The sequence below is a fragment of the Loxodonta africana genome, chromosome 16 (assembly GCF_030014295.1).
Source record: "Loxodonta africana isolate mLoxAfr1 chromosome 16, mLoxAfr1.hap2, whole genome shotgun sequence".
NCBI lineage: Eukaryota > Metazoa > Chordata > Mammalia > Proboscidea > Elephantidae > Loxodonta > Loxodonta africana.
Window position 1 is genome coordinate 3372930 of NC_087357.1, and position 19000 is coordinate 3391929.

The following is a 19000-nucleotide window of genomic DNA, read 5'->3' on the forward strand; positions in this document are numbered from 1 at the left end:
GTGCTGGCAGGGATGGGCTGGTGGGGTCTGCGCACTGTGGTTACTACTACAGCCGCCTCAGGTCAGGAGGGGTGAGGGGTTAGAGGAGGATCAGCGGCCCCAGGCCTGGCCACACCTGGGGTCCTGCGAGTGTGCTCTGGGAGAGACGAGATTCACACAGTTTCTCATGACTTGAGTCTGGGATGAGCCACCAGCTCAGGATAGGCTGTGCACAAATATGCGGTTCTTCCAGGTCTGTGAGTTTGCCCTGAACCTGACCAACGGGAGCATGCCCGAGGACGTGGTACCCACCAATGTCCGGCACCAGCTCATCACCACCTGGGTGAAGGCCAAGCAGCTGCTGCAGCAGCAGATTGGGGCTCGGCTGGGCACGGACGAGCAGGTGTGCTGTCCTACATGGCCCGACCTCGGGGGGCTCTGTGAGGTGCAGTCCCCACATGTCCCAGCCCAGGGGCTCCGTGAGGTGCGGCCTCATCTCTGCTTTGGGAGGCAGCAGCAGTGAGGAGAGCTGCATTTTAGCTTAAAAGGGTCATTTCCCTTCAAGGAAGGTTTGGGCCCATTTTCCCACCAAGGTGGCTGCCTCCGAGGGCTCTCTTGGGATGGGACAAGAGGCTTCCCCTGTGGCATCAGACCATAGGTGTCCCCTCCTTCCTCCATCTCCTGGCAGCTGGACATGTGTGTCACTGAGGGCCGTGGGGCCCTGGGGAGCCGTCTCACCCTCACCCCCACTAGCCATGGCTTTGGCAGGGAGCCCCTGAGCATGGCCACAGAGGGCAGTGGGAGCAGGGTGGGGGAGGCAGGTGGTGGTCCCCACCCCATCTCAGCCTGGACTTGGGTAAACCTCTGCTTCTGCAAACTTGTGGTCACGCAACCCACAGAATGCCAGACGGGTACCCCCATTCCCTACATCCCTGTCTACCCTGCTTACATGCCAGGGTGTGTGGTTCTGGGGAGGGGGAGGTACAAAAGGTGGCCACAGGCCAAGATAGGGGAGGTGGCCTCTGTGCTGGGCCAGGTGGCCAGCAGGACTGAAGACGAACGTTTATGGAAATGGCCTGATGGTAAACGCTCCGAGTGTGCGGTCTGATTGTTGCCCTGTGACTGACATTCACAGGGCTTGGCGGCTCAGTGTTCAGTTGTGGGGCCCGCCTCCCGGTGCCCTGAGCTGGCATCTGCTTCCCTCTGCAGAGCGTGAGTGAGCACATCAACTCTGTGACAAAAGTGCTTGTCGCTCTGGAGATGTACTCGTGCAACGGGCTGGGCCTCATGGAGTTCAGCGTGCCCCCTCTGGCACAGGTAGGTGCCAACTAACACCTGACCCTCCCGCCATGCAGATAGGTGTCACCTGTCTAACACGTGACCAGCCAGCTGAGGTTTCAACCCCATGCGAATAAAAAGTTTCCAAAAATGACACTTGCTGGTATTGCCGAGGTCTATGGCATGCCAGAGCTCCGACACAGCATCTCCCACAAACCTGAGGGAGATACTTTACTTAATCCCCCTTCACAGGTGAGGAAACTGAGGTTCAGAAGGGCCCCACCCAAGGTGACACCGCTGCCAGGTGGCAGGCCCAGAACGATGTCCCCACGTGGCACTCGGTGCTGTTCCTCTCAGGGCATGTGGAGTTTTTGTTGAATGCTGCAGAGCCTTCTCTCCTGCCCTCCTTCTACCTGCCACCCTGTGCCTAAGACACGTCCTTGTCTGACAACCACCAGTCTCAGGAACCAGCTTCCATGCGTGTCAGTGCCCATGATCCTTCATGATCAGTGCATCTGTTTGGAATAGCATGTGCAGATAATCAGTCCTGTTGGGCACTGGAATGTGTCCAGAGCTTACGGAATTGACAGAGCACACCCACTTGGAATAGCATGTACAGATAATGGGGTCTAATGAACACTGGAACATGTCCAGGGCTTACGGAATGACGGAGCACACCCACTCTGAGCACAGTCGCCTATAGAGGGGCTGTGCTGTTAGAAACTCACATCACTGTGTTACCCTTCTCCTCTGCCACCAAAAGTTAGTGAAAATGGCCTCCGAGTGCAACTGGTCGGACCCCCTGGTGGAGCTGCAGACGCTCACTCGACTGACCCACTTCACCTACGCGGCCCACGACCATGAAATTACCATGCTGTGTTCGCAGAAGGCTATCCAGATGGGCATCAAGTACATTAGGATTTTTGCACCGTAAGTAAACACTCTAGTATGGAACTTCTGAGGTCCCAGTGTCACAGACTGTTTCCTGAAAACAAGTGGGGTTAATAAGAAGATCCCACAATTCAGTATTTCTTCTATATTGGGGTACAGGAAAAATATTGGGAAACGGACAAAATGATGGTGTAAGTAAACTAAATTCCTACACATCACTGTAAGAATTCCACGGGTAATATTTACAATTGATAAATAAGGAAATGCAGATAGGAAGTAAGGGTTTAGAGGTAAGCACATATCTACCACAAGAAAGCTAAAAAATCAGAAGCCATTCCCTCTAGGGAGCAAGATTGGGAGGAGAGGGGATTGTTGTCATTGTTAGCTGCCGTCGAGTCAGTTCCAAGTCACAGGGACTCTGTGCACAACAGAATGAAACCTGCGCCATCCTTATAATTGTTGGTATGCTTCAACCCATTGTTACAGCCACTGTGTCAATCCATCTTGTTGAGTGTCTTTTTTTTGCTGACCCTCTGTTTTACCAAGCATGATGTCCTTCTCCAGGGACTAATCCCTCCTGATAACATGTCCAAAGTATGCTAGTCTCACCATCCTTACTTCCAAGGAGCATGCTGGTTGTACTTCTTCCAAGACAGATTTTTTGTTTTTTTGGCAGGCCATGGTATATTCAATATTCTTCTCCAACACCACAGTTCAAAGGTGTCAGTTCTTCTTTGGTCTTCCTTATTCATTGTCCAGCTTTCCCATGCCTATGGTGTGAAAATACCATAGCTTGGGTCAGGCGCACCTTAGTCTTCAAGGTGACATCCTTGCTTTTCAACACTTTAAAGAGATTTTTGCAGCCGATTTGCCCAATACAGTGTGTCTTTTGATTTCTTGACTGCTGCTTCCATAATTTGTTATGATCCACACAGTCGAATGCCTTTGCCTAGTCAATAAAACACGGGTAAACATCCTTCTGGTATTCTCTGCTTTCAGCCAGGATCCATCTGACATCAGCAATGATATCCCTGGTTCCATGTCCTCTTCTGAAACCGGCCTGAATTTCTGGCGATTCCCTGTCGATATACTGCTGCAGCCGTTTTTGAATGATTTTCAGCAAAATTTCACTTGCATGTGGTATTAATGATATTGTTTGATAATTTCTGCATTTGGTTTGATCACCTTTCTTGGAAATAGGCGTAAATATGGATCTCTTCCAGTTGGTTGGCCAGGAAGCTGTCTTCTATATTTCTTGGCATAGACAAGTGAGCACTTCCAGTGCTGCATCCGTTTGATGAAACATCTCAACTGGTATTCTGTCAATTCCTGGAGCCTTCTTTTTTGCCAATGCCTTCAGGGCAGCTTGGACTTCTTCCTTCAGTACCATCATATGTTACCTCCTGAAATGGTTGAACGTTGACCAATTCTTTTTGGTATAGTGACTCTATGTGTTCCTTCCATCTCCTTTTGATGCTTCCTGCATCATTTAATATTTTCCCCTTAGAATCCTTCAGTATTGCAACTTGAGGCTCGAATTTTTTCCTCGGTTCTTTCACCTTGAGAAATGCTGAGCATGTTCTTCCCTCTTGATTTTCTATCTCTAGGTCTTTGAACATGTCATCGTAATAGTTTACTTTGTCTTCTCTAGTCACCCTTTGAAATCTTCTGTTCAGCTCTTTTACTTCATCATTTTTTCCTTTTGCTTTAACTACTCAGCATTCAAGAGCAGTTTCAGAGTCTCTTCTCACATCCATTTAGGTCTTTGCTTCCTCTCCTGTCTTTTTAATGACCTCTTGCGTTCTTCATGTCACTGATGTCATTCTATAACTCATCTGGTCTTCGGTCATTAGCGTTCAACATGTCAAAGCTATTCTTGAGATGGTCTCTAAATTCAGGTGGAATATACTCAAGATTGTACCTTGGCTCTTGTGGACTTGTTCTAATTTCCTTCAGTTTCAATTTGAGCTTGCATATGAGTAATTGATGGTCTGATCCACAGTTTTCCCCTGGCCTTGTTCTGACTGATGATATTGAGCTTTTCCGTTGTCTCTTTCCACAGATGTAGTTGATTTGATTCCTGTGTGTTCCATCTGGTGAGGTCCAGGTGTATAGTCAACGTTTATGTTGGTGAAAAAAGGTATTTGCAATAAGGAAGTCATGGGTTTTGGAAAATTCTATCCATATTTTCCAACTACCGATCCTTCTTCTTTGTTTCCAACTTTCGCATTCCCATCACCAGCAATATCAGTGCATCCTGATTGCATGTTCTATCAATTTCAGACTCTAGAAGCTGGTAAAAATCTTCAATGTCTTCATCTTTGGCCTTTGTGGTTGGTGCATAAATTTGAATAATAGTCGTTTTAACTGGTCTTCCTTGTAGGCATATGGATATTATCCTATCACTGACAGTGCTGTACTTCAGGATAGATCTTGAAATGTTTTTTTGATGATGAATGCAACAGCATTCCTCATCAAGTTGTCACTCCCTACATAGAGGACTATAGGATTGTCTGATTCGAAATGGCCAATACCCGTCCGTTTCAGCTCACTAACGCCTAGGATATCGATTTTTATGCCTTCCATTCCATTTTTGATGATTTCCAGTTTTCCTAGATTCATACTTGGTACATTCCAGGTTCCAATTATTAATGGATGTTTGCAGCTGTTTCTTCTCATTTCCAGTCATGCCACGTCTGCAAATGAAGGTTCCGAAAAGCTTGACTCCATCCATACCATTAAGGTCGACTCTACTTTGAGGAGGCAGCTCTTCCCCAGTCATCTTTTGAGTGCCTTCCAACCTGGGGGCCTCATCTTCCAGCACTATGTCAGACAATGTTCCTCTGCTATTCATAAGGTTTTCGCTGGCTAATGCTTTTCAGAAGTAGACAGTGGGGTCCTTCTTCCTAGTCTGTCTTAGTCTGGAAGCTCAGTGAAACCTGTCCTCCATGGGTGACCCTGCTGGTGTTTGAATACCGCTGGCATAGCTTCCAGCATCACAGCAACACACAAGCCCCCACAGTACAACAAACTGACAGACACATGGGGGAGAGGGGATAGTTGTACTTAACCATGTCTAGGTGCTGCTTGGATAAAAATTCAAAAATTATTTTTAGAAGAAAGAAACTACAAAGATGTTCCTACAGAAAGGGTTGGTGCCCATGTGCAGGTGTCAAAGCCTCCTTATAACTGAGCTAGAAGCACCCCACCTGCTTGCTGAGGGCCAGCAGCAAGCACATCGGGTGGCCTGGTTGCAGGGTGCAGGCTGGGATGGAGCCTTCGCGCCCTGCCTCCGCCAATGTCGTCAGCAATTCTGGAATTGAGTTTGATTTTTTAAAAAGCAGTTCCTGTCATTCACGAGCTAAAATCATAAATATATACATATAATAACAGGGAAAGGAGAAGTCATACAAAACTATAAAACTTGCTTCTCACTCTAGGCCCTTTGGAAACTCATTCATAGACTACTGCTGCCCTCCAGTGACTGTATGTGTCATTGCACCCATTGGGTTTCACCTCTACCCTGGGCTTCACTGTGGTTCTGTGCTGAGTCAGCCACTTTTGAGCGCCACTCTGTCCAGGCCTGGGCTGAGAGCTGCGGCTGAGACACAGAGGTGAGGGGTCTGCTCGCTGAGACCCACTCTCTGCAGTGATCTTGCTGGCCACTGCCAGAACCCGGACCCTGTCCTCAGCCTAGCAGGACATGGTACATGGTCGGTCAACCCCATGCACGCATTGCCGCTGATGAGAAGACACTTTACAAAAAGCTACACCTGTTTCAGATTTTTATACCAATTGTTTCTCTGATTTGCTGGTTACATGCAGGAACTCTAGGACGAAATTTGTCAGAGCAGCTCTTATGACAGCATTTCGCAGTGACAGCAAAAACAGTTTTCAGTGCTCAGTGAAAACCTGCCGTTACTCAGTTTTCCGTTAGTATTCCGTCTGATGTTAAGCTCTTCCAAGAGCATCTGAGACATCTCGGCCATGGCAGGCGCTGGTCAGCGTGGTCTGGCCTCGGGGACCAGGGTCACTTCTGCTGTTCTGTGGCTGAGCTGTTACCAAGGCCAGCCAGATTTGGGGGAGGGGAGACAACACTGCCATGCAGGAAAGTCCGTAGGCCCAGGGCCACAGGCTACAGCACTGTCTGCTGTGAGAGGGCGGGGGCAGAGGGCCTCCTTTCTCACGAGCCTGCTAGGTGCTGACAGTTCTCTGTGTACTCAGGCCCGAGGCTCGGCTTGTGGCGGAAATGCTGAGCACCGCTGCCTGCATCCAAGGCAAGAGCGTCATGGAGAACCTGAAGGGGCAGAAGCAGCTACGCCTGACAGCAGCAAAGGCGTTCATCGAAAGCGCAAGGTGCGGGCGTGGTGGATGAGTGTGGTCATGGAGGCCAGATTGTTGGGTTCTGCTTCATTGCAAGGGGAATTAATGGCACCGCAGTGGCCTGAAATGAAAGGTCTGGTGCTCAGGGGCACCGTCACTGAACGAAGTGAGGACTCAGGGCCTCCCTACACTGCAGGCTGGTTGGGAGCACGTGCTTAACCATCCAGGGCCTCAGCGCTGCTTCAGCACCATGATGATGGGACCCTGCGGGACCTGTGTGCTCCTAGGAGGGGCCGCTGGGCAGTTCTTTATCCGGGGAGTGGGGAATACTCCCAAACAGACTTTGAGCACACCCGATCCAGTGAGGGAGAGTGGATGGTGTGGGTGGGGGCAGCTGCAGAGGACACTAGGCTGGGCCTCCGTTGGCAGCAGGGCAGTGGGTCCAGGGCAGGGGCTTCCGGCAGCACCTGTGGTACCGCCCCCCGCCCAAGGCTCTCAGCTGCCCTGGCAGTGATGTGTGAGTGCCAGGAGCCCCCTGGGAGCTGGGGGAGGAGTGGGGGGGTGCCGGGGCTCCATGCCCAGCCCTGTCCCATGCTTCCCAGAATGGCACCTCCCATGGGTGTATGGAAGGGGAGCGGGGGAGCGGGACACAGGGACACGGCCACGGTTGGGGGAGGGCATCAATGGCAAGGCGTCACTGCGCAGTCACTGAGAAGCCCCCCTCCCCCAGGTTCGGGGGCATTGCGGGGAACAGTGCCCTGGTCATGCTGGCTGCCAGGCACTATTGGAATGCCTGCCTCCCGATGCTGTCCTCCGGGGTCAGCCGGAGGAGGGTGAGGAGCACAACCCAGAGGATCATCAGCATCATAAATAAGACGGAGGCCAAGAAGCAGGTACGGCCCCAGGGTCACAGCTGGGGAGCAGGGAGGGTGGGGCAGGGTGGGGGCTCCTTGCTGAGCTCTGACCCCTCTGCCCCTTGCACCTCCCACAAGTGTGCGTAGGGGTGCCCCCCAGGCCTGCTCTGGACCTGGAGGCCAGAGCTGAGGGACAGAAAGAAGGCCAGTGAGGTGGCAGGGATGGAGCCGGCAGCAGCAGGAGGCCAAGGCTCAGCCCTCAGCGCCCAGCTAGCACTGGTTACACTGAGTCTCTGCTGGCGGTGGAGGTCGGCCCTAGGGACTCAGCACAGCCAGCCTCGGCTCCTCTGGCTCAGGGTGAAACATAACCAGCTGTCTGTAAGAGTTTTAGAAATGTAGCTGCCAGACCTGTAGTTAGATGTTTTACCTATTTGAAAAGCAAAATGGTGAGAGAAAGTGTGACTTTCAAATGTGTGCTGTGCACTGGTTCTTCTGTAGGAAAAAGAGAAAACGCTGCCCTTGCACCAGTGGCCGACGTCGGACTTTCAGGGCAGCGGGACAACCGAAGGGTACTTTCTCCCAGGTCTGTAGACGCGACAGAGCAAGAGCAGGGCTCTGACTGTAACTGCAAATACTCAATGCTTTTAGTCCCTGCCCCTCCTCCAGAGGCCCCTCGTGATGATGGCATGTCTGCTCGGCATTTCACGCCCGGCAGGCATTGCGAGTGCTGTTCACGCGGGGCCTTGTTCAGCCCCGTGAACCCCCTCACTCTACCCAGGAGGAAGGCAAAGCCCAGGAGGGTCAGACTCTTGCCCACGCTGCCAGGCCCCGCCCAGCCGCTGAGCCCCAAGCCAGCTTTGAGAGTAGCAGATAAATCATGTTTTTCTACTTCCCTAAAAATGTAAAGATACACTCCTGCGAAAAACAGAAACACACAGCTTAGAACAAGGAAGCCATGTGTAGAACGTCAGTCCAGGTAAAAAGGAAAGAGGACGGTTTTCTGCTATACAATGATCCTTGTTCATAATGGGACATTTGTAAACGCTGCGGCTAGAAAACTGGTCTCTACCTTTACCTTTACCTTTCCATACTTTATCATCCATTTAGGGGAAGGAAATTATTTAAAACAATGAGCAAAATATACGACCAAGTGTGATGGTTAAGATTGTGTGTCAGCTTGGCTGGGCCACGATTCTTAGTGTTTTGGCAGTTGTATAATGTTGTGATCACTTCCCTGTTGAGATCTGATATGCGATCACCCCCATGATGGAATCTGCTGAGTGGTACCGGTGGGGGTGAGGCCTGGAACAGCTTACCACCCCCTCAGCCTTCATCTCTCTGCCCTCCGCCGCCTACTTCCTTTCTGCTCGCCTTGCCAAGGCTTTTGGCTTGTTCCGGATCCTTCTGTTGCTTCTTGTTCATCTAACCTCCAGTTCTTGGGACTTGAGCTAGCAGCTTACCTACCGGTCTTGGGTTCACCAACCCCTGCAGCCATGTATATCAGGAGAAGACTTGCGGTCTTGCCTTCCAATCTTAGGATTCCTTGATCTTCACAACCTGTGAGCAAGAGTCCTGCTCTCTGACCTGCTGATTTTGGGTTCGCCAGCCCCTGCAGCTACATGAATCAAGAGAAGCCCTATCCTGATCCACAGACTTGGGACTTTCCAGCCTCTATAATCGCATGAGCTGTTTCCTTGATGTAAATCTCTCTCTCTCTCTCTCTCTATATATATTTATATGCTTTACTGGCTTTGCTTCTCTACAGAAGCCAGCCTAAGACACCAAGTGTATTTAAATATTAAATTAAAATTTAAATATTAAGTGTTAAACCCCATCAGTCAAAATTGTGTGCTGGTGCTGAAAAGGAGAATGTGGGTTGGAGCCAGTGGGAGTAGACAGCCGCGCATACAGGTGTTAGTGTAGAGACAACAGACAGCAGTGCACACAGGTGGGCGTGTAGAGACAGAGCGGACAGCAGTGCACATAGGTGTTCATGTAGAGACGGAGCAGACAGCAGTGCACGCAGGTGTTTGTGTAGAGACGGAGCAGAGAGCAGTGCACGCAGGTGCTCGTGGAGAGACGGAGCAGACAGCAGTGCACACAGGTGGGCATAGAGTGAGCAGACAGCAGCCCACACAGGTGGGCCTGGAGAAATGGAGCAGACAGCAGCACGCACAGGTGGGCTTAGAGGGAGCAGACAGCAGCGCACACAGGTGGGCGTGGAGAGATGGAGTAGACAGCAGCCCACACAGGTGGGCATGGAGAGGCTGGCAGCAAGGACACTGTCCTAGTTGTCACGTGACTGGAAGAACAGAGTCACATCTACACTCTGCTCCATCTGCCAGAATTAACCCAAGATGGGTCATACAGCTGGAGAGTTTTAAAAATTCAAATTCTAGAAAGCAGAAAGTAAGGTTAAGCATAACGGATATTTTGTATAGATTTTTCTAAACTTTAAAGTGATCACAGAGCCACACTTTCAAATATACAAAAATGTAAGCCTTCTGAATAATGAAAAAAATGCAGAAAATTAAAAACAGGCTGGAAAAATCTCTGCATCAAATTTAGCAGTTAAATGGTTAATTTCTGAAAGACATAAATATTCATACTAATCAGGATAGGCTATGCTGTGCTGCAGTAACAAATTAACCCCAAAACTGCAACAGCTGAGGTCTGCAGAGCAATCTTCTTCCTCCGTAGTCAGGATGGCCCAGGAGGGGCAGGTGGCTTCTGGAGTGCTTGGTAAGCATCAGCCTGCCGTGTGCCTCTGGAAATTGACGGGAAAAGCAGCCTCAAGTCTCATGGGTAAGAGGCCAACAGATGTGACCACGGATCCTGGAGAACATCCGTTTTCCTGCAAATGAAGGAAATGCAGCGCACGCAGTGCAGCTCTGACCGTTGGATTAGCTGTAATCTCAAACAAATACATACGTGAGGGCTCCCCGCCACCTGGCTTTGGTCCCAGGCTCGGGGAGCCAGGGTTTGGGCAGTGAATTCACACAGTGGAGGAGCCTACGTGGTCCCTGAGCTTCAGATGTTGACCAGCAAAGCTCTTCCCTGCCCAGTCCCTGGCAGGAAGGCCCATACATTTCAGTGCCCCATGGTGACACAGTGTGACGATAACCACGTGCCTGTGACCTCGAAGGACAACATGTGCTGTCCTCAGAGATCCAGTGTGGCAGCATGTGGCAGGACTCCAGATATGTCTACCTCTGACCCAAGACTCCTGTTCTTGGGAGTTCACTGCAACTCAGAGGGGAAACGAAGTGACATGCCTGACTATGCTCTCTGCAGCCTTGTTTCTTCTTACAAAATAGACCCAAGTGTCCAGTCCTAGAGCTGGACCTCTGGCTGGAAGTGAGAATTGTCTGCAGCCGTGGGAGCTCGGCGCGGGGGCCGGCAGGAAGTGGTGCTGGACCAGAGCACGGGCGAGAGGATGTTGTCTTTCCTTTTCCCTTTCCTCATGGTGGCATTTTAAAGCTCATGAAAAGTATCAAGATTTCCTGAAAGAGAAAGGTCTGGAGGGCTGCAGAGGCTGTGGAAGCTCTGGTGGGTGGAGCATCCTGATGGGTCCAAAGCTGTGGGTAGCTGGTGTGAGGCCTGCCTGCCCTGGGGGGCCGCTTTGGAAGCACCTGGTGGAAGGCAAATGGTAGGAGAGGGACATGGGGCCGCCAGAATCACGTAGCTTGGAGCTGGCCATTGGAGACATGGTCATGTGGGATGACCCCGTCAAGTCCAGCTGTCTCATCCCAGAAGGCGTGGTCCTGACTGCCTGTCCACCCAGGCTTCAGTCCTGGCAGCCATTGTCCAGTGGCTCTTCTTACCTCTTACAGTCTTTTTAAGAGCAGTTCTGGTGCTCATTGCTGAATTTATGTTAATGTAGTTCTTTCATTGTTGCTGTTAGTCGGCTCCAAATCATGGTGACCCCACGTACAACAGAACAAAATGCTTCCTGGTCTTGCACCATCTTCATGATTGACTGTTGGTGTGCTCAAGTCCATGGTTGTGGCCGCTGTGTATTTTGAGTGACTTCCAACCTAGGGGCTCATCTTTTAGCACTATCTGGAGTAATAGTCTGCTGTGACCCACAGGGTTTTCATTGGCTGATTTTCAGAAGTAGATTGCCAGGCCTTTGTTCCTAGTCATCTTAGTCTGGAAGCTCCATGGAAACCTGTCCCCCGTAGGTGACCTTGCTGGTATTTGATATACTGGTGACAAAGCTTCCAGCATCACAGAAACATGCAAGCCCCATAGTATGGCAGACAGACAGTACGGCAGACTGCCAGGTGGGGGAGTGCAGTTCTGTGTGCGTGCCTGTTAGGAACACAACACGGGTGCGCCCTTAGTTCTGGCCTCATCTCAAATCTGGGAGATATTGACTTTATTATCCCTAGCACATGCACACCTTGGTCTACAATGTGGTCAAGTGCCAAATGTCCAGGGGCGGATTGACCAGTAAGCAAGGTACACATGAGCTTACTTGTGTTTACTTACTAATCTCTAGTGCACAATCTCACATAGGTTTCTCCACATTTTTGGTGAAATTGTGCTACAGATTAGTAAATAGGCACAAGTGAGCTTGGCAATCCATCCCTGTGCATGTCCATTCCTGGCTGGTGCCCTGCTCCATCTGCAGCCGGCATGAACTTTGGGAGTCCTGCATACCCTGGCCATTGCTGCGGTGCCCCGGGCAGCTAGACCGCTTCTCCCCAACCCTCAGTCACTTAGCTCTGAGAGCAAAGCCTGCACCCTGCTTCTCAGTCAGAGGCCAGAGTCAACACAGTTTACCTAGAGGGAGCAGGCTCACACTGACGGCCCGCCAGAGTGCAGGGCTCACTGCCTGTGGGGTCCACACTCCCTGTCAGCCCCTGCAAGGGAAGCCCTCGCCTTCAGGGCGTCTGTCAGCAACAGCCAGAATCTGACTGCCATGGCCTGGAGTCAGTCCCCGGGAGGGTCAGAGGGTGCCATTGGCAAGGGTGGGGCTTCTGCTGGGGGTCAGGTAGGTCCTAGGACGCAGGACCTGTGGGAGTGGAGTCAGGCACCACCGCCCCTCACACGCCTTCCCCCCAGGGGCTGAGGATGACCTCACACTGCGGGCCGCGCTGTACGGCCTGCTGTTCCACAGCTACGCTGACCACAACGACTGGGAGGGCGGCCTCAAGGTGCTGGATGAGGCCGTGCAGGTGCTGCCTCGGACACCCCACCGCCTGTGAGTGCCCTTCAGCACCCCTCCCCGGCTCCCCCTTCCCAGTGCCCCTCCACAGCACCCCCTCCCCAGCACCCCTCCCCAGCATCTCTCCCCAGCGCCCCCTCCCTAGCACCCCTCTCCAGTGCCCCCTTCTCAATCGGTCCTTCCCCAGCGCCCCTTCCCAGCGCCCCCTCCCCAGCGCCCCTCTCCAGTGCCCTCTTCCCAATCAGCCCCTCCCCAGCACCCCTCCCCAGTATCCCTCCCCAGTACCCCTCCCTAGCAACCCTCCACAGCACCCCCCCAGTGTCCCCTTCCCAGCGCCCCTCCCCAGCATCCCTTCCTAGCCCCCCTCCCCAGCACCTTCTTCCCAGCACCCCTTCCCCAGCACCCTCTCCCTGGAGCAAAATGGAGCCTCTCAGACTCCTCCTTCTACACTCAAGTGCAAGCTAACCCAAGATGATTAATCATGTGCCTTCCCCTGTGTCCCACAGGCCTCCAGAGCATACACTCACACATGCTCACATGCTCACACACGCTTATACACACACTCTCATACACAGACATGCTAACACTCATGCACATTAATATACACTCACACTCTCACACATGCTCACACTCACACATGCTCACACACATACGTGCTCAAACACTCATACATGGACACGCCCACACACTCTTACGCAGACATACTAACACACTCACGTTAATATACACTCACACACTCTCACACGTGCTCACACACATACAGACATGTTCACACACACACTCATACACAATATAACACATGCTCTCACTCACACATGCTCACACACTCATACACAGACATGCTCACACAGCCACACACTCATACACATTAATATAACTGACATGCTCACTCAGCCACACACTCATACACATTAATATAACTGACATACTCACACGTGCTCATACTCACACACACAGATTCTCACAATGCTCACACACACTCATACACCGATGTGCTCACATATGCTCACACACTCATACTCGTTAATATGCACTCACACATTCTTACACTCACACGTGCTCACACACACACTCTCATTCACACACACACTTGTTCTCAAACGTGCCTGAGCAGAGGCATCCCTGGGTAGGTTCCGATCCAGCAGGTGGGAGAAGGGCCCTGAAATCTTCATTTTAACAAACTTTCCACTTGATTCTGGTGTAGGCGCTGTGGGTCACCCATTGAGAAGCACCATGGAGATATAAACCAAGGAGAAAAAACATTTCCGCAAATACAACATCACCACCACACACCCTGGATGATACTGGAGGGGGGAGCAGTTTGCTCGCTGACACCCCACCTTGGCAGGACTGCACGCGTGCGCGCACACACACGCACGCACACACCGTACCAGAAGAAGGGAAGCCTGAGGGCCCAGCTTTCTCCCAAGCACACTGTCCCCGGGGGTTCATGCTACAAAAGAAAAATAAACATAGATGGTACTTCTCCACTTGCTTAGGATCAGAAGGTCTTTATTACTATAAAAAAAAAAAAATTTTTTTTTATACAGCTGTAAACATGTCTGGTTTTTAAATAAGTTCACCCACATCCCCATTTCCATTGAAGGACTTCATTTCCCTAGCAAGAATTCAGCAAAACAAGAATGGGTATTTAAAACACAACACAAAACCCCTAACTCACTCAGGCACCACTTTGCTTTATCTTTGTAAGTAGGAAAATGGAAGACGATTTAATGAAGTGGTAGGTGAATTGTATGTTCTGTATGTTTTCATTCAATTTGAGCATTGATGTCTTTGGCTTTTCCTTAGCTTGATTTTCAAACACATGGTGATTGTGAAGGCCAAGCTTGGCCAGAACTTCTCAATGGAGATACAGAAGTTCAAAGACGAGAGTGAGGAGTACCTGGCACACATGTGGCACCGCCTGGCGCTGAACTCCAAGAGTGTCTACGGGGAGCTGATGTGCTACCACAGCGCGATCCAGGCCCTGCAGGTGGGGCCTTGGTGACTCCAAGCGAGTCCACTGCAGAGACGGTCGGGAGGCTGCGAGGCCCTTTAGGAAGGCCACTGCTAGAGAATGGTGCTAGGGTACTCGCACAGGGCTAGCCTGAAACAAGTTTCTCTTGCTAACGAGTCGGTAGCAGGCGGAGCCTGGAGGGAGTGGGATCCTGTGTGTGGCAGGCAGCCAATGTCGGTGCATGGGAGCCAGGGAGAGTGGGTGAAGCCTCGGCAAAAATGCCAGGGCCTCTCAGGACAGTCAAAGGGAGGGCAGATGCACAGACCCGGGTGGTGGCTGCGGAGGGAGCGGGCATGGGGACGTTTGTTGGGTGGTGGGCAGCCACTCCCTCGTCCCACCCCCAAGAACCTGTGGATAAGACAGACCTGCTCCATGCATGGGGGTCAGAGTGTGGGGTTCTGGGGGGTGCGTTGGCCATTGGTTGATGCCAGAGCTCACGGGCCTGACCTAAGGACAAGAAAGCCATGCTTGCTCTCCAGGGACTAAAGACAATCCACAGTTCTCCAAGTTGAAAGACAGAACCCATTAGTGAATGTCTTAAACGGTGTAGGCATCTCTTAAACAGGAAGTTTACCAGGTGCTGAGTGGTCTTTGGGTTGCTTCAGGGTCAGGGGCATCCCTGTGAGAGGGGGAAGTGGTGTATTGGTCAGGAGTCCAGCCCTGCCATGTACTGTGGGAGTCCTCCCCTGGGCAATGCAGAGGCCCGGGTACCACAGGCACCCAGAGCCTGGTTGGCAGCTCATAATGGCTGTCTGAAGGTCTCAGCAGGTCTTGGAGGATCTCCCATGGTCTCAGCGGCTCTCAGTGAGTCTCAGTGGGGTTGAGGCACCACTCCACCTTGGGTTACTATGTCCTGGGGGCCTCTGCACCAGCCTCCTATAACCAGAGACTGAGTCCTCCCTCAAGATTGCCTCACCAGGGTTCACAGGGTCAGGTAGTGACTGGAGGGAGCAGGACAGCCAGCTCGTGAGTGAGGATGGAGGTGCCTGGACCCCTGGGCCAGAGCCTGCCCAAAAGGACAACACACTGCTGACTCCCTGTGCCAAAGAACCCAGTCCCTTCCTCCCATTGTCTCTCTTTTTAAGTGGACATTGCGGTGGTTTTTAGTGAATTCACAGGGTTGTACAGCCATCATCCCAACCAATTTTAGAACCTTTTCATCACTGCCAAATAAAAAGCGCACCCATCTGCCATCATTCCCTATCTCCCCAAGCTCCTGACAACCACTAATCTATCTTCTGCCTCTCTGGACTTGCCTACTGTGAACACTTCACATAAATGGGGTCAATGGGATACTTGTAATCTTTTGTGTCTGGCTCCTTTCGATTAGCATAATGTTTTCAAGATTCAGCCGTCATTCCTTTTCTATGGCTGAATAATATTCCATTGTGTGGAGGGACCACATTTTGTTGCTCCAGCTTCCGCTGATGGACATCTGGGTTATTTCTACTTTGGGGCTATTGTCAATAATGTTGCTATGAACTTCTCTGCACAAGTTTTTGTGTGGCCGTGTGTTTTTATTTCTCTTGGTTGTATACCTAGGCGTGGAATTGCTGGGTCACGTGGTAACTCTATGGTGAACCTTTTGAGGAACAGCCAGACTGTTTTCCAAAGTGGCTGCACCATTTCACATTCCTACCAGCAACTTAGGAGGATTGTAATTTCTCCACATCTTCGCCAACACTTGTTATTTTCCGTCTTTTTTATCACAGCCATCCATGCGGTTTTGATTTGCATTTCTTTGATGACTAATGATGTTGAACATCTTTTCACGTGCTTGCTGGCCATTTATACACCTTTTTGGAGAAGCATTTTTTCGAGTTTTTGCCCGTTGTTGATTGGGTTGTTGGACTTTTTGTTTTTGAGTTGTATATTCCGGACACTGTTTTGTGAGTTGTCTTTTCAAATCTTTTTTGCACTTTCTTGACAGTATAATTTGTAGTACGAAAGGTTTTACTTTTGATGAATTCTGATTTTTTGTTGCTTGTGCTCCTGGTGTCGTATCTAAGAAACCCTTGTCCAATTCAGGACCCAGGTCTCAGGTCCTAACGGTGCTGCCTGGCCCTGGGCCCTGGCTTCTTGGACCTCATTGGGCTCAGCCTTGGCCCAGCCCCAGCAGGAACAATGTCTGAGAGGCTCTCACCTTGGGCCTTTCACCCCTGCCTGACACTCTCTTTTCCAAATCCCCCTCCGCCTCACCTGCCCTCCTGGGCAGGTTCGGCCCATCCTGCTGTCCAGTACCTTGCCCTGGACACCCGCCACTCTACCTGAGACCGTAGCATCGAGCCATGCGCTAGGCTTGTTCCTTCTGCTATTTGTTTCCACCTGAGCCCCCAATAGATTGTAAGTCCCACGGGGGAGGGTAGGGCCCAGCTTGATGTTCAGGTGAGAGCACAGGTTGAAATGGGGGTAGACTTGCTGGGGATCCACTCAGGGGGCCTGTCAGGCAGGTGGCAGGAGGGATGGCAGGAGGGATGGCAGAAGCAGCAGGGCAAAGGGACGTCCCCTGCACACAGCACAGAAAAACAAGCAACAACACATTCCTGAAGGGTCTTGAGGAGCCCGACGCAGACCTGCTCATCGTGACCCAGGCAGCCCGTCACAGCGCCCCTGGCGAGCGAGCTAACAGCTAGCGCATCGCAGAAACAGAGCCTCCAACACTAGTTTCTCAGGATGTTGACTTGATAGGAACTGAACCTCGGTCCCTTTTCTTTGATCCCCAAGAAGCCCGAGAGTGCATGGCAGAAGGTGGACTATATCCTGGAGCTGGGCGAGTGGCTGTACTGCAAGCAGTCTCCTCGAGAGGACGTGCTCTTCCACCTCAAGTGGGCCACCGAGATCCTGCTGGCCATGCAGCTCCCCCACAGCACTGCCCAGCCAGGAGGTGAGGAGCATCTCCTTCGGCGTCAGTACTCTCATGGTCCTTGAGTCCCTCAGCAGCCCTGGGCACGAGGTGGGCTCCCACCAGGTCTGATCCCTTAGTGCCCGACAGGGAAGGAGAGAGCCCCCCTCACGCAGCCGAGCACAGTCAGTGTGGAATGACTGTGCAACAGCTGGGCAGTGCTGTGGGGGAATGCAGCCTTACTCGGTGTCAGGAACTCGTGCAGGCCCTTCTAACCGCCCCAGCCCTGGACTGGTCCTGCGGCAGAAGGGCCCACCCATGCTTTTCCCAGTACCTAACACCAGGGTCACTCATAGTGACCCTGTAGGACAGAGTAGAACTGCCCCATACTGTTTCCAAGGAGCGCCTGGTAGATTTGAACCGCTGACCTTTTGATTAGCAGCCGTAGCTCTTAACCACTATGCTACATCAGGTTCTACGGGTAACACCAGGGTATCAGCACTCGTTTCTCCGTTTCCCAGTGCTAACTCTCAGACCCCACTCATGACAACTGGTGGGACAGGGGGTGCTATGGCTTAGGCTGAGGTGGGGTCTGCTGAGCCCCATGGTGCTGGGGAGGGGACAGCCCAGGCAACACTCTGGAATCATTGGGAGTTTTAGGAGCCACAGTCCCCAGGCCCACCCAGGGGTTCTGGTGCGGTGGTCTGGGCACAGCAGACATGGGGGCTGTGGGGCACCCTGGGGGCCCTGCCCTCAAGGGCAGCACTTGGGAGTAGACCACAGGACGCCGAGGCTGGAGGGGACCCCGTGTCCACTCCTGTGGGGACCCCGATGGGGGGCAGCAAGCTGAGAGGGGACAGCTGCCTAGTTGGGCCCTAGCATCCAGTGCACAGATTGCCCACAACAGGCCCTGAAATAGGGGCTCAGGCACGAGGGGCAATGGGCACTGGACACTGTCCCCTCTGACTCAAGGGCACTGAGGGCACCGAGGCACCTGCAGACCCTCCTCAACAGCCTCGGTGACAACTCGCTGGCAGGGGTGAATGGGGGGCCCATCTCTTGCCAGCATGCTCACGCTGCACCCCTGTTCTCAGAAGAGCACATACCCCTTCAAGCAGCCCTGGAGGGGTCAGGCACCCCCCCAGTGACGGTGGAGGCTGGGACATCATCCTTGGAAAGTCTCAGGGACGTGAGGCAGCTGGACGCACTGGCCTGCGCCCACATCCTGCTGGCGCTGGTCTTGTCCCCAAGCTCACCCCACTACCAGGACTGCTGCCTGATGGCCTACACCTTCGTCAGACAGATCTGGCAGGTGAGGCTGGCTGGTCGCCAAGGCTGGGGGGCATGTGAGACCCGTGCCACTCTGTAGCCCACACTCTTCTAGCCAGAGGTCATTCTAGAACCTTCTTTGGAAAGCAGAATCCTGTTGGTCATTGTCCTGGTTATCCAGTGCTGCTGTCACAGAAATGCCACAAGTGGGAGGCCTTAACAAACAGAAATTTATTCTTTCACAGTTTAGGAGGCTAGAAGCCCAAATTCAGGGCACCAGCTCTGGGGGAAAGCCTTCTCTGTTTGTCAGTTCTGGGGGAAGATCCATCTTCCCCTGGCCTAGGAGTTCCTCAGAGCAGAGACCCCGGGTCCAA

At 52.1% G+C, this 19000-nt stretch overlaps 1 protein-coding gene across 1 annotated transcript in view; it reads left to right on the plus strand.

Annotated features, from left to right (window-relative positions):
- The window catches only part of CFAP46 (cilia and flagella associated protein 46), a 114189-nt gene that overhangs the window by 40448 nt on the left and 54741 nt on the right, over positions 1 to 19000 (plus strand). The window contains exons 20-29 of the mRNA XM_064269895.1: positions 233 to 382; positions 1189 to 1296; positions 2021 to 2187; positions 6373 to 6504; positions 7202 to 7364; positions 7824 to 7908; positions 12396 to 12534; positions 14308 to 14491; positions 17240 to 17399; positions 18455 to 18669. Coding sequence (XP_064125965.1) covers positions 233 to 382; positions 1189 to 1296; positions 2021 to 2187; positions 6373 to 6504; positions 7202 to 7364; positions 7824 to 7908; positions 12396 to 12534; positions 14308 to 14491; positions 17240 to 17399; positions 18455 to 18669 — 1503 coding nt within the window. The remainder of the gene's footprint in view (positions 1 to 232; positions 383 to 1188; positions 1297 to 2020; positions 2188 to 6372; positions 6505 to 7201; positions 7365 to 7823; positions 7909 to 12395; positions 12535 to 14307; positions 14492 to 17239; positions 17400 to 18454; positions 18670 to 19000) is intronic.